This window comes from Aethina tumida, chromosome 4 (assembly GCF_024364675.1).
Source record: "Aethina tumida isolate Nest 87 chromosome 4, icAetTumi1.1, whole genome shotgun sequence".
Lineage (NCBI taxonomy): Eukaryota > Metazoa > Arthropoda > Insecta > Coleoptera > Nitidulidae > Aethina > Aethina tumida.
Genome location: NC_065438.1, coordinates 2741893 through 2755591, shown reverse-complemented (window position 1 = coordinate 2755591; position 13699 = coordinate 2741893). Strand labels below are relative to the sequence as shown.

At 25.8% G+C, this 13699-nt stretch overlaps 1 protein-coding gene across 1 annotated transcript in view; it reads right to left on the bottom strand.

Moving 5' to 3' along the window:
* LOC109605472 (protein still life, isoform SIF type 1-like) overlaps positions 1 to 13699 on the bottom strand; it is a 167336-nt gene that overhangs the window by 136744 nt on the left and 16893 nt on the right. The window contains exons 12-13 of the mRNA XM_049966193.1: positions 9568 to 9789; positions 7634 to 7766 (exon numbers count right to left, since the gene is read on the bottom strand). Coding sequence (XP_049822150.1) covers positions 7634 to 7766; positions 9568 to 9789 — 355 coding nt within the window. The remainder of the gene's footprint in view (positions 1 to 7633; positions 7767 to 9567; positions 9790 to 13699) is intronic.

Here is a 13699-nt window from a genome sequence, read left to right as displayed (position 1 = left end):
CGCGAATTCCATTCCCCCATTTCATAATCCGCATGCGAACATAATTCGATTTTGCCCTTTTCGCATTTTATGAAGCATTTATGTACATGCGTCCGGATTACTCTGCTATTCACTGACATAATGCCTGAAAAAATAATTAAAAACTCGTCGCCGTTCAGCCGTTACGCAACATAATGCCGGTTTAATAAGTCTTTAATTACAAGCTGCGAAAAATATGGAACCATTTTCGTTTAGTTTTTTTTTGCTAACGCCCGTTTGTAATTTAAAATCAACGCCGGATTTAAAATTTGATCATTTTAAATTGGGGCAAAATGATTTCACTCATTTTATCTTCTGAACAAAATTAAAACTGACTGAAAAAATATAAATTATTTTCTGAAATACATATAGTGTTAATTCTGTTAAATATTTTATTGTCAATTTCTCTTACAAAAGGAACCGGAACGTGCCAATTAAAGGCTGTCAAACCCGGAAGATTTATGCGCCATCTGCCTTTATAATCGGGCAATCTGGGCGAGTGAAAAAACAATAATTAGGACGAACAAAGGCCCGTCCGTATTAAATTTACCGCCGTTGCCCCCGAATAAATCAAATGCGTTGCACGGTATTTCCAATTACTCGGGGGAAATCACGGCCTCATTATCGCCGACTTTCCCTCGCCCGAACGGCGCGTATAGAAAAACAGTATAGTTTAATAAACAGTCACCGCGTCGATTCATAATTCGGTCGCTAATTTATTTAATGGCGCAACAACGTATTCGGGGGAAGCCCCCTTTTTGTAACGGCATAATGGATTCGCGGTTGACGACGCGGGCTGCCTCTTGTTGATACGGGACTTCTGGTTTAATGATTGGCTGGTGCCGGATTCTGGCTGGAAATTAACCGGGTGTTATTGTACGTAAATAATTCTGACCTCGTTATTTTCGGGGAAAACGGTACGGGGAATTGTTGCCACGGTTGGTTTGTCATTCAACAAAATTTAAAATTGTCAGAGGTGAATAAATTAATTATATATTGACAGGAATATTCAAATGTGTACTTCAAATGACTAAACTGAAATTGGTTAGCAATAAAATAATCCGGAATAAAATAACTGGAACAAAATAATGTTTAGTAAATATTGTTGTTAAATATTTAACCCATTTTAATCTTTGATTAGACATAATTTAAGTAATAATTTTGAATAGCCTATATTTCTTTGGAAAAATCTTTAAATAGTTTATTATATTATATTTTTGTCAGTCAGAGATTATTTTTCTTATCCCAAAACTTTGTGAAAACAGTTGATTTTTGTACTATTTTGAGGTTTTAAAATTTTGTTTCTCTCTATATATTTACTAAAAAATTTGATAATCTGTAAGAGAAAATTAAATTTTGTGACAATGGATAAAAAACTCTTTAATTTGTTCTTGTTTATATTTATTGAGAAAAGAGGACGAAACCAGTAACAGGAAATGTAGAGAAAATATTATTTTTGATGTCACCTACCACAAAAAATATGCCTTTGACCAACCAATATCGGTTTATATTTAATTATTTATTTAGGGTATATGAACATTAAATACCACCATTTTAATTTATCAATAGTATTAAAAAATATTTCTATATTAGTCCAATATTCATCATACTCACAGTTTAAACTCAAATAAATAAAATTGAAAAACGTTCCTGGCTTATGGTTAAAACGAATATAATTGAAATAATTCCATTAAAGTTTTAATTACTATACGACCAATTCATGTGTTATGCAATCAATGGTCGATTTAATAAAAATGTAATTAATCGATTTATGATGATGAAAAATCTTCGAATAGTTTCTTTTGTATATATAATATTTTTGTAAGTCAGAGATTTCAATTATTTTTCTTATCCCAAAACTTTGTGAAAACAGTTGATTTTTGAGGTTTTAAAATTATTTTTTCACTCTATAATGTTTACTTAAATTTGATAAACTATAAAAGAAAATGAAATTTTGTGACAATGGATAAAAAACTCTTTTATCTACTCTTTAATTTATTCCTATATTATATTTATTGAGAAAAGAGGACGAAAACAGTAACAGGAAATGTAGACAAAATATTATTTTTGATGTCACCTACCACAAAAAATATGCCTTTGACCAACCAATATCGGTTTATATTTAATTATTTGATTTACCAATGTTATTACACGATATGTATATATTACACCAATATTCATCATGCACACAGTTTAAACACAAATAAATAAAATTCAAAAACGTTCCAGGCTTATGGTTAAAACGAATATAATTGAAATAATTCCATTAAAGTTTTAATTAATATACGACCAATTCATGTGTTGTGCAATCAATGGTCGATTTAATAAAAATGTAATTAATCGATTTATGATGATGAAAAATCTTTGAATAGTTTCTTTTGTATATATAATATTTTTGTAAGTCAGAGATTTCAATTATTTTTCTTAACCCAAAACTTTGTGAAAACAGTTGATTTTTGAGGTTTTAAAATTATTTTTTCACTCTATAATTTTTACTTAAATTTGATAAACTGTAAAAGAAAATGAAAATTTGTGACAATGGATAAAAAACTCTTTTATCTACTCTTTAATTTGTTCTTATATTATATTTATTAAGAAAAGAGGACGAAAACAGTAACAGGAAAAGTGGAGAAAATATTTTTTGATATCACCTACCACAAAAAATATGCCTTTGACCAACCAATATCGGTTTATATTTAATTATTTATTTAGGGTATATGACCATTAAATACCACCATTTTAATTTATCAATGTTATTAAAAAATATTTAATAATAGACCAATATTCATCATACTCACAGTTTAAATACAAATAAATAAAATTCAAAAACGTTCCTGGCTTATGGTTAAAACGAATATAATTGAAATAATTCCATTAAAGTTTTAATTAACATACCGCCAATTCATGTGTTGTGCAATTAATGGTCGATTTAATAAAAATGTAATTAATCGATTTATGATGATGAAAAATCTTTGAATAGTTTCTTTTGTATATATAATATTTTTGTAAGTCAGAGATTTCAATTATTTTTCTTAACCCAAAACTTTGTGAAAACAGTTGATTTTTGAGGTTTTAAAATTATTTTTTCACTCTATAATTTTTACTTAAATTTGATAAACTGTGAAAGAAAATGAAAATTTGTGACAATGGATAAAAAACTCTTTTATCTACTCTTTAATTTGTTCTTATATTATATTTATTGAGAAAAGAGGACGAAAACAGTAACAGGAAATGTAGAGAAAATATTATTTTTGATGTCACCTACCACAAAAAATATGCCTTTGACCAACCAATATCGGTTTATATTTAATTATTTGATTTACCAATGTTATTACACGATATGTATATATTACACCAATATTCATCATGCACACAGTTTAAACACAAATAAATAAAATTCAAAAACGTTCCTGGCTTATGGTTAAAACGAATATAATTGAAATAATTCCATTAAAGTTTTAATTAATATACGACCAATTCATGTGTTGTGCAATCAATGGTCGATTTAATAAAAATGTAATTAATCGATTTATGATGATGAAAAATCTTTGAATAGTTTCTTTTGTATATATAATATTTTTGTAAGTCAGAGATTTCAATTATTTTTCTTAACCCAAAACTTTGTGAAAACAGTTTATTTTTGAGGTTTTAAAATTATTTTTTCACTCTATAATTTTTACTTAAATTTGATAAACTGTAAAAGAAAATGAAAATTTGTGACAATGGATAAAAAACTCTTTTATCTACTCTTTAATTTGTTCTTATATTATATTTATTAAGAAAAGAGGACGAAAACAGTAACAGGAAAAGTGGAGAAAATATTTTTTGATATCACCTACCACAAAAAATATGCCTTTGACCAACCAATATCGGTTTATATTTAATTATTTATTTAGGGTATATGACCATTAAATACCACCATTTTAATTTATCAATGTTATTAAAAAATATTTAATAATAGACCAATATTCATCATACTCACAGTTTAAATACAAATAAATAAAATTCAAAAACGTTCCTGGCTTATGGTTAAAACGAATATAATTGAAATAATTCCATTAAAGTTTTAATTAACATACCGCCAATTCATGTGTTGTGCAATCAATGGTCGATTTAAATAAAAATGTAATTAATCGATTTATGATGATTGTTATTTTGTTTACGAATATTCGGTTGAACGATTGTTTGAATTGAGGTTTCCGTTGAATTCAATAATACAATTACATAGCACAAGCCCCAAAATTAATACGTACATACATTGATTTACAAATAATACGGAATTTAAATAAATAAACCATTTCGGATGTGCATCAATATAACTTTAATCAGCTTCAATTGGGGACATGAAAACTATATCTCGTTTCCATACATTCATTCTACATTTAATAATGCATTTCGAAAGTTATTTGGATGCAGGTTGAATCGATTCGAATTAGTAACTCGATTCTACCTATATTGGAACCTGTCAATTTTATCGAAGTTTATATGGGTAACCAACGTCTCGAGAACAGAGGCGTTTAAGTGCAAATCACTGTTTTGATCCATTCTGGGTAATTCCAATTCGGTTTTACGACACATTAATAAATGATTTCTACGAAATTTTGTTTTAATCAATTTAAAATTTAAACCGAACAACATTCCTGCTATTTACTGCAAAACAAATATAACTTTATAATTATGTAATTAAATTAAATAACGTTATCAATAAATTATACTTTTAATTAGTTGGATACAAACACAATAATTTAAACGTGCACAATTTCAATTCAATGTTTTGTTAGATTAATTTAAATAAATGCTCTATTAATCAGTTGATGATTGATGCTGTGTTTAATAATATTTATTCGATTGCATATAAATGAAGCAGATAAATTGTAAATTATCGAAATAAAATATAGTTTTACATTTGCAAATTACATTTACGTCGACATCAAAACAAATAACTTTAATAAAATTAAATTCAAAATGGAGGGCCCATTTTCAATATTACCTCAACCATAAATGGGTTCACAAAACCCCAACGCAGGTGTTTTAAGTGTAAATCGTTGTATTGAATTTGGAAATTCTCGTTCAATTTGAATGGAGTGCTTTCACTTGTAATGATTTCATTTTCGTATTGTTTTAATATCAACGACTTAATTAGTGTATTGATTCCTTCGACTGTTCAGCCACTAAATGGCAGACATTTTAGGTATATTCAGGGCTTGATACAAATTGAATTTGGCACTAATTAACTACTTTGTAATCTAATGATTGAACTGAAGTTGGAATTACATCCAACTAATGTTTGTTTGTGTGATTTAAACACAGAAAATAATTTAGTAAAAAACTTTAATCCAATTACCGTTGAACAAAATATATAGGAAGATTTAAATATAATACAATAGACACACTGTTATTAGATCCATGATCGTATTTAGTTTATGAATGGGTAAATGAATGATTGCGGTACGTATAACTAAATCATTGGGCACATTCATTTTGATTACAAAAGACCAGAGTTTCATTTACAATTTTAAATAAATGTGTTTCCATTGTAATAATCCAAACTGCGTTTAAAATGATTAAAAATATCGATTTTGGGTAATTTTATAGAATTGAAAAATAAACAAATTTGTATAGTTTTTTACTAGAAATATTAGTTTATATTCGTATTTTATTTTGTAGCTATTTTTATAAGATATATTATTAAAAAAATGAGAAATATTCTTTTATCAAAAAATTAATTAAATCAGTTAATTAAAAAAATTAACTTTTTACTGTAACCAGTCAAATTAAACTTTTTTCTATATATTTTGGAATTGTTTTTAACTAAATAAAAAAATATTGATTGTCTAATTTTAATTAAGGAGTTAGAGAGAGAAAAATTTAACTTAATAAAAAATTATATATTTAATATTAAATTATATATTATTAAAAAATCAGTATTCAATTACAATATTCCATATTATTATATTATTATAATATTTTTCAGACTATTAAGTACTTTAGTTAAGTTTTCTTTAAATAAATTACTTCGTAAAACTTCATCTAATTATGTATGTTTTTTATACTAATTAGGATATTATTAAAAAATCAGTATTCAATTATAATATTCCAAATTATTATATTATTAAAATATTCTTCAGACTATTTAATACATTAGTTAAGTTTTTATTTAAATACATTCCTTCGTAAAATTTCATTGAATTATATATATATATATTTTTTATACTAATTAGAATATTATAAAAAATCAGTATTCAATCATAATATTCCTAATTAGAATATTATTAAAAAATCAATATTCAATTACAATATTCCATATTATTATATTATTACAATATTCTTCAGACTATTTAGTACATTAGTTAAGTTTTTATTTAAATAAATTTCTTCGTAAAATTTTATCGAATTATATGTTTTTATACTAATTAGAATATTAATAAAAAATCAGTATTCAATTACAATATTCCATATTATTATATCATTATAATATTTTTCAGACTATTAAGTACTTTAGTTAAGTTTTCTTTAAATAAATTACTTCGTAAAATTTCATCTAATTATGTATGTTTTTTATACTAATTAGGATATTATTAAAAAATCAGTATTCAATTATAATATTCCAAATTATTATGTTATTACAATATTCTTCAGACTACTTAGTACATTAATTAAGTTTTTATTTAAATAAATTACTTCGTAAAATTTCATCGAATTGTACATGTTTTTATACTAATTAGAATATTATTAAAAAGTCAGTATTCAATTATAATATTCCGTATTATTATATTATTATAATATTCTTCAGACTATTTAGTACATTAGTTAAGTTATTATTTAAATAAACTACTTTGTGAAATTTCATCTAATTATATATGTTTTTATACTAATTGGAATAATATTAAAAAATCAGTATTCAATATTCCATATTATTATATTATTATAATATTCTTCGGACTATTTAGTGCATTAGTCAAGTTTTTATTTAGATAAATTACTTCGTAAAATTTTATTGGATCATACATGTTTTTATACTAATTAGAATATTATTAAAAAATCAGTATTCAATTATAATATTCCATATTATTATATTATTACAATATTCTTCAGACTATTTAGTACATTAGTCAAGTTTTTATTTAAATAAATTATTTCGCAAAATTTCATCGAATTATATATGTTTTTTTTATACTAATTAGCATATTATTAAAAATCAGTATTCAATTATAATATTCCATATAATTATTATATTACAATGTTTAAATTTATTTTGTTATATAAAGTTTTCTTCTTACACATTAAAATAATATTCAGAACATTTATTTTATCATTGATATTTATATATTAAATAATATGTAAATCAAATTGAAGAAGTTGATTTAATTCGTATTTATACTGCGCACAATAAAATTTGATGAAATTTTTATTAAACGACCCTTTATTCTCTGAACGCATGAAATACAAAACCCCATTTTATATTTTATCAAGAGCCTTCTTTGTAATTTCCCCCCAGTTCCAATCCCCACCCCCTATAAAGCGAACAAAGACTCAATTACGAACCGTTTAAACACCAAAACTCAGTATAAATACCCACATCCGATCGTAAAATTTGTTAGTTCTCTAAACTCACCTCAGAAGACGTCAGATAGCAGAGCCTGGAGTCGGCACTTTCGATGGAGGCCTGTTGCACGATCCCGTACCGGCTCGATTCCCTGTCGCTCATGTAGTCCGATCGAAGGCTGTCCTGTCTGTCGAATATCCCCCTGGAAAATGCAATAACACTAACTTAACAACGACATTACGCCCCATAAAACTCACTTTATATCAAACAAGTCAATAAAACAGCAAAAATAGTTTAGTTCTTCAGGCAAAGAGAAGGAAGTTGTGAACTATCATAAATTATTATCGTGTGCGTCACGTACAAATTCACAACGACAATATAAAAGGAATTCATAGTCCATTTTCCACTGTGTATTATTAGAATCGTGGAATTAAAAAACTGCAGTGCTTTGTGTTGTTGTGTATTGAAATTTCTGTTCTGATTGATTTTCGATGCATGATAAAATGTCAACATTTTTTTCGATTTAGATTGCATCTCGACGATTTGACGAGGGATATGTATAACATTTGAGGGGTGATGGACAAAGCCTGGTCCTTATAAGGGCTTACACAATTTAAAAAAAAAATGGGTCAACCAAATGTGTATTTGGACTATTAAAGTCAATAAAATGTCAGATAAATTGAAACAAACTGTTTGATAAAATGTTTGTTGCTAAAGAATTAAATCATCCAATTCCTCACGAGTCGTCACTGTTTATTCTATTAAACAATAATCCACAATTGAACAATGTAAACCACAAAGGTTAATTGAAACACGTATTTGAATAATTAAAATTATTCCACCACAAAAATTCATTTCCAGTAAATTTAGGTGCAGCAATTAACATAGTCCGGTACATTTTAAAAATAGTTGAAATTAGATGCCGAATAATTTAGAGCATTTTTTGTGCCAACAAAAATCAGGCTTCACTAATTCACACGAAACTTCACCGAACTAAATGCTGCAATAATTTAATGAATTATTAAATTATCGCAGCGTTTTAGTTCATTAAAAGTTTTTTAATTAAAACAATTACTGTAAAAAATCTGACATCACATTTTAGCTGCAACCTTTGATTACATGATTTAACATTGTAATTTAATTTGCAAGCTTTTAGTATGAAATGTAGTTATTTACTAGAAATAAATTACAGTAAATATTTGATTAAAACAAAAAGGGATGTCTTAATTAAGAACCCTAATTTTTCCTTAGTCTTAGCCCGCAAAATCTGGGATAATTGCTATCGTTTAATTACATTAACAAAGCGCATTTCAACCCCCACAGATAAAATCCTCCCTCCGGCACCGCCGCCGACGACCCTGAAACTCACACAGCCGAAGAATTTCCAGAATTCCCTCAATTAATGAGCGTCGAAGCGAAAGTTGGTCATATTTATCGGTTGCACCGCAAACAATTTCGTGTGTGTCGCGGATAAAATGGTGAAACGTGACGTCCCGGTCATAATTTAGTCATGAACTCGCTCTCCATCGGGATGCGGATGTGTCACGGTCCGCGGTCGGGCTAATTGAGAAGTTGACAAACTAATTTTCTAATGGATGCGACCCGAAAAAACTAATTAAACGTGGGCGGGGGTGAGAATGCACTTTCCGGACCCGGATAATACAAAAAAATGGATTACTTGGCATATCCAAAGTTGTGATTTACCCGAGGCGTAAACTCGTTAGGTAATATTTCAAACAAATAGTTAAAAATTAGTTAGTATCAGTTTACTTTAAACAAAGTGAAACTATTACTAAAAGCTTAGAAAAAATTATATACACATATACAAAGTATTTCTAAAGTAGGACTGTTGTAGAAAATACAGCCCTTCAAATTTAAATTTCAAAAATGTCCATATGTTATTAACATTTGAAATCTTAAATTAAATTAAAATATCTCATTGATTATTTAAATTCAATAAAACATAATTGATTAAATCTTAACTTATAATTTCGATGTCTTACCTTTGTTCGAAGCTGTCGGCCCTGTTGCTTTTGTAACCGCTGTCGTTGAGACTGCTGTCCTGTCTTAGTGAAGGCAAAGAATCCCACGGTGATCGTTTGTGACCTTGCGGCATACCCTGTCCGGATCCGAAGTTCGAACTGCCTGATCTCCATCCGTCCGAATGTCTGAACCATTGGGCCCTGCTGCTTTCGCCGATGCAGGACGCACATCTCGAACTAAAACTGAAACAAATTGAATTGAAATAAATTAGTTATTTTCTAAAAAGTATAAGTTGTATGCTGAAACATTTATTAAACATTAAAATCATATTAGTTATAGTATTTTAAAGGTTACTTTACTGATTAATTAAAAAAATTTAAATAATACCTGTTAAAAATGTATCTAACAGTGGATAAAATAAATTACTTTTAATATAATCAACTTATCCTTAGAATTTGTTTAATAATAATTAATTATTGGATTTGTTGCGCATTCGCCATTTTTAACAACAGTTGTAAAAATGGTGGATGCGCAACAAAAAACTTAATTAAAATATTCAAATGAATTAGAATAAGATATTTGAAAACATAAAATTAATTGCCTTTTGGATGTAAATCTAATTATATAATTTGTTTGCGCATTCACGATGTTTAAACATTTATTAAACATGAAAAACATGTTTTTTATGGTATTTTGGAGGTTACTTTAGTGATTAATTAAAAAAATATAAATAGTATATGTTAAAAATGGATCTAACAGTGGATAAAATAAATTACTTTGAATATATTCAACTTATTATTAGAATTTGTTTAACAGTAATTAATTATTGGATTTGTGGCGCATTCGCCATTTTTAACAACAGTTGTAAAAATGGTGAATGCGCAACAAAAAACTTAAATAAAATATTCAAATGAATTAGGATAAGATATTTGAAAACATCAAATGAATTGCCTTTTGGATGTTCTTGTAATTATATAATTTTTTTGCACATTCACAATGTTTAAACATTTATTAAACATCAAAAACATGTTTTTTATGGTTTTTTAGAGGTTACTTTAATGATTAATTAAAAAAATATAAATAGTATCTGTTAAAAATGGATCTAACAGTGGATAAAATAAATTACTTTGAATATATTCAACTTATTCTTAGAATTTGTTTAATAAGAACTAATTATTGGATTTGTGGCGCATTCGCCATTTTTAACAACAGTTGTAAAAATGGTGGATGCGAAACAAAAAACTTAAATAAAATATTCAAATGAATTAGGATAAGATATTTGAAGACATCAAATGAATTGCCTTTTGGATGTTCTTGTAATTATATAATTTTTTTGCACATTCACAATGTTTAAACATTTATTAAACATCAAAAACATGTTTTTTATGGTATTTTAGAGGCTACTTTAGTGATTAATTAAAAAAATATAAATAGTATATGTTAAAAATGGATCTAACAGTGGATAAAATAAATTACTTTGAATATATTCAACTTATTATTAGAATTTGTTTAACAGTAATTAATTATTGGATTTGTGGCGCATTCGCCATTTTTAACCACAGTTGTAAAAATGGTGAATGCGCAACAAAAAACTTAAATAAAATATTCAAATGAAATAGGATAAGATATTTGAAAACATAAAATTAATTGCCTTTTGGATATAGTTGTAATTATACAATTTGCTTGCGCATTCACGATGTTTAAACATTTAATAAACATCAAAATCATATTTTATATAGTATTTTAAAGGTTCCTTTACTGATTAATTAAAAAAATTTAAATCGTACTCGTTAAAAATGGATCTAACAGTGGATAAATTGGATACTAATTTGTTTAATAGTAATTAATTACATATAACAAATTTTAATCATTTTGTTAAGATACGAATAAATCACAAACGTATAAAATAAATATAATTAAAATAAAATACGCTAATCACTTTAAAATACATGATAATCAGTTGAGATTAATTAAATCCAATTATAAACATAATAAACCCAAGAGTAGTTTAGTAAATTATATTTGGAAAATACTGACACATTTATCAAAACTAATTAAAACGCATTTATTGCTTCAATAATATTAACTAAATAAAACAGATTAACATGTGCAAACAATAAAAGTTATATCCCCTGTCATTGTGCCGTTTTATGTGCGCAAATAAATAGGAAAAACACCATGAAAAATCAAAATCACAGTTATTATTTAAATTTCCAGTCAAATAAATTTTATTTGCACCGAACTGAACAATGAACGCGGCGACTCATCGGAATTTATGTTGGAGATTTGATCCAATAAAAGGCATCCTACAATGTCGTGCCTCGTCATAAAATATTTTCAGTATAAACCGCATTATCCGGTAGCGCATTCCGTCGGCCTCGTAAAATATTAAATTCTAATAAATTTCGCGGAAAACCGGCCAACCTCCGCATAATTTTATATTAAATTGTTGGCAAACTTTTTGACAGAACACTGGAAGTTGCTTTTTCCTTTCCCACGTCGCGATAAGTGTCAATTTTCGTCCCAGTTTCGTGTTTACGTTTAACCTAAAAGCACAACTTGAATTTTTTATGAATAGATCCATCAGATGAATTTACATGGCGGAAATTAATTTTAAAAGGTTTTTTATGTTGTGAGATTGTTGTTTGAAAATTTGATGTAAAAAAGTGGAAAATCCAACTGTCACCAGAAACACATCTCGGTGTTCAAATATCTTCCTTGTTCGGGGTTGGAGCTGTGAATTAATTTATTCCGTCGAGTTTCTATGACATATTTGCACAATTCCCAAACTTATTCAATTAACTGATTCATTTAAGCAGCATGTTGACTAAACTAACTAATTAATAACATAAATAAGGAATTTATAATGAACGTCATTAAACATGTATCAGTTTAGATAAATTCAAATAGAAATTAGAATATACTCAAATATATGGAGATTATCAAATATACAAGCACATTTATTTAAGGATAATTAGGTTCTTTTGAGAATAATTAATAATAATTTATAATAATTATTTGATAGATTATGTTATTAGGTTAAATAATGGTATATCATTTAATAACTCTAAATATTCAGTAATTCAAATATTTAAAAAGTATTAAATATACTAAGAACAACAAACAAAGAATATTATTATATTAATATAATTTAGTAATGACACATTATTACAAAATTAGTTTGTAATTTTATTTATAAAAAAATAAATTTACATATATAATACTGAAAAATAAATATTTGTAATAATTTACAATAAATTATAGACTTCAAAATGATAAATTATAGGCTTGAAAAGGCCAAAATAAAGTTAATAAGTTAATATATTATCAATATTATTATTATATAAAATAAAGACAATATATTGATCACTAAATTTAAAATAATAATTTTATCTAAATTTATTATAACTTGTTTGTAACATTTCTAGTATTATTGATGTATTAATTATTATTATATGTTTTAAAAAATGTGTATTAATAAAATTAAATATATAATTGTGAAATTATATTACTTAAAATTTAAAAATAAATATTGTATGTAAGAATAAATGTAAAAACATGATATTAATAATGAGTAAAATACAGAGTGAATTTTTAATAGTGAAGATGTAATTCAATGAACTGAAAAAATTTAAAATACATAAAATACGTATTAATTAGTTTGAATATAATTAATAAATGATCAAAATTATTTTATTATTTATTAAGGAAATAAAAACATTTTATATGTATATTAAAATGATTAAAATATTAATTTTATCATTTAAACATTTATTAAACATTAAAATCATATTTTTTATAGTATTTTAAAGATTATTTTACTAATTAATTAAAAAAATTTAAATAATACCTGTTAAAAATGGATCTAACAGTGGATAAAATAAATTACTTTTAATACAATCAATTTATTCTTAGAATTTGTTTAATAGTAACTAATTATTGGATTTGTTGCGCATTCGCCATTTTTAACAACAGTTGTAAAAATGGTGGATGCGCTACAAAAAACTTAATTAAAATATTCAAATGAATTAGGATAAGATATTTGAAAACATAAAATTAATTGCCTTTTGGATGTAGTTGTAATTATACAATTTGTTTGCGCATTCACGATGTTTAAACATTTATTAAACATCAAAATCATATTTTTATAGA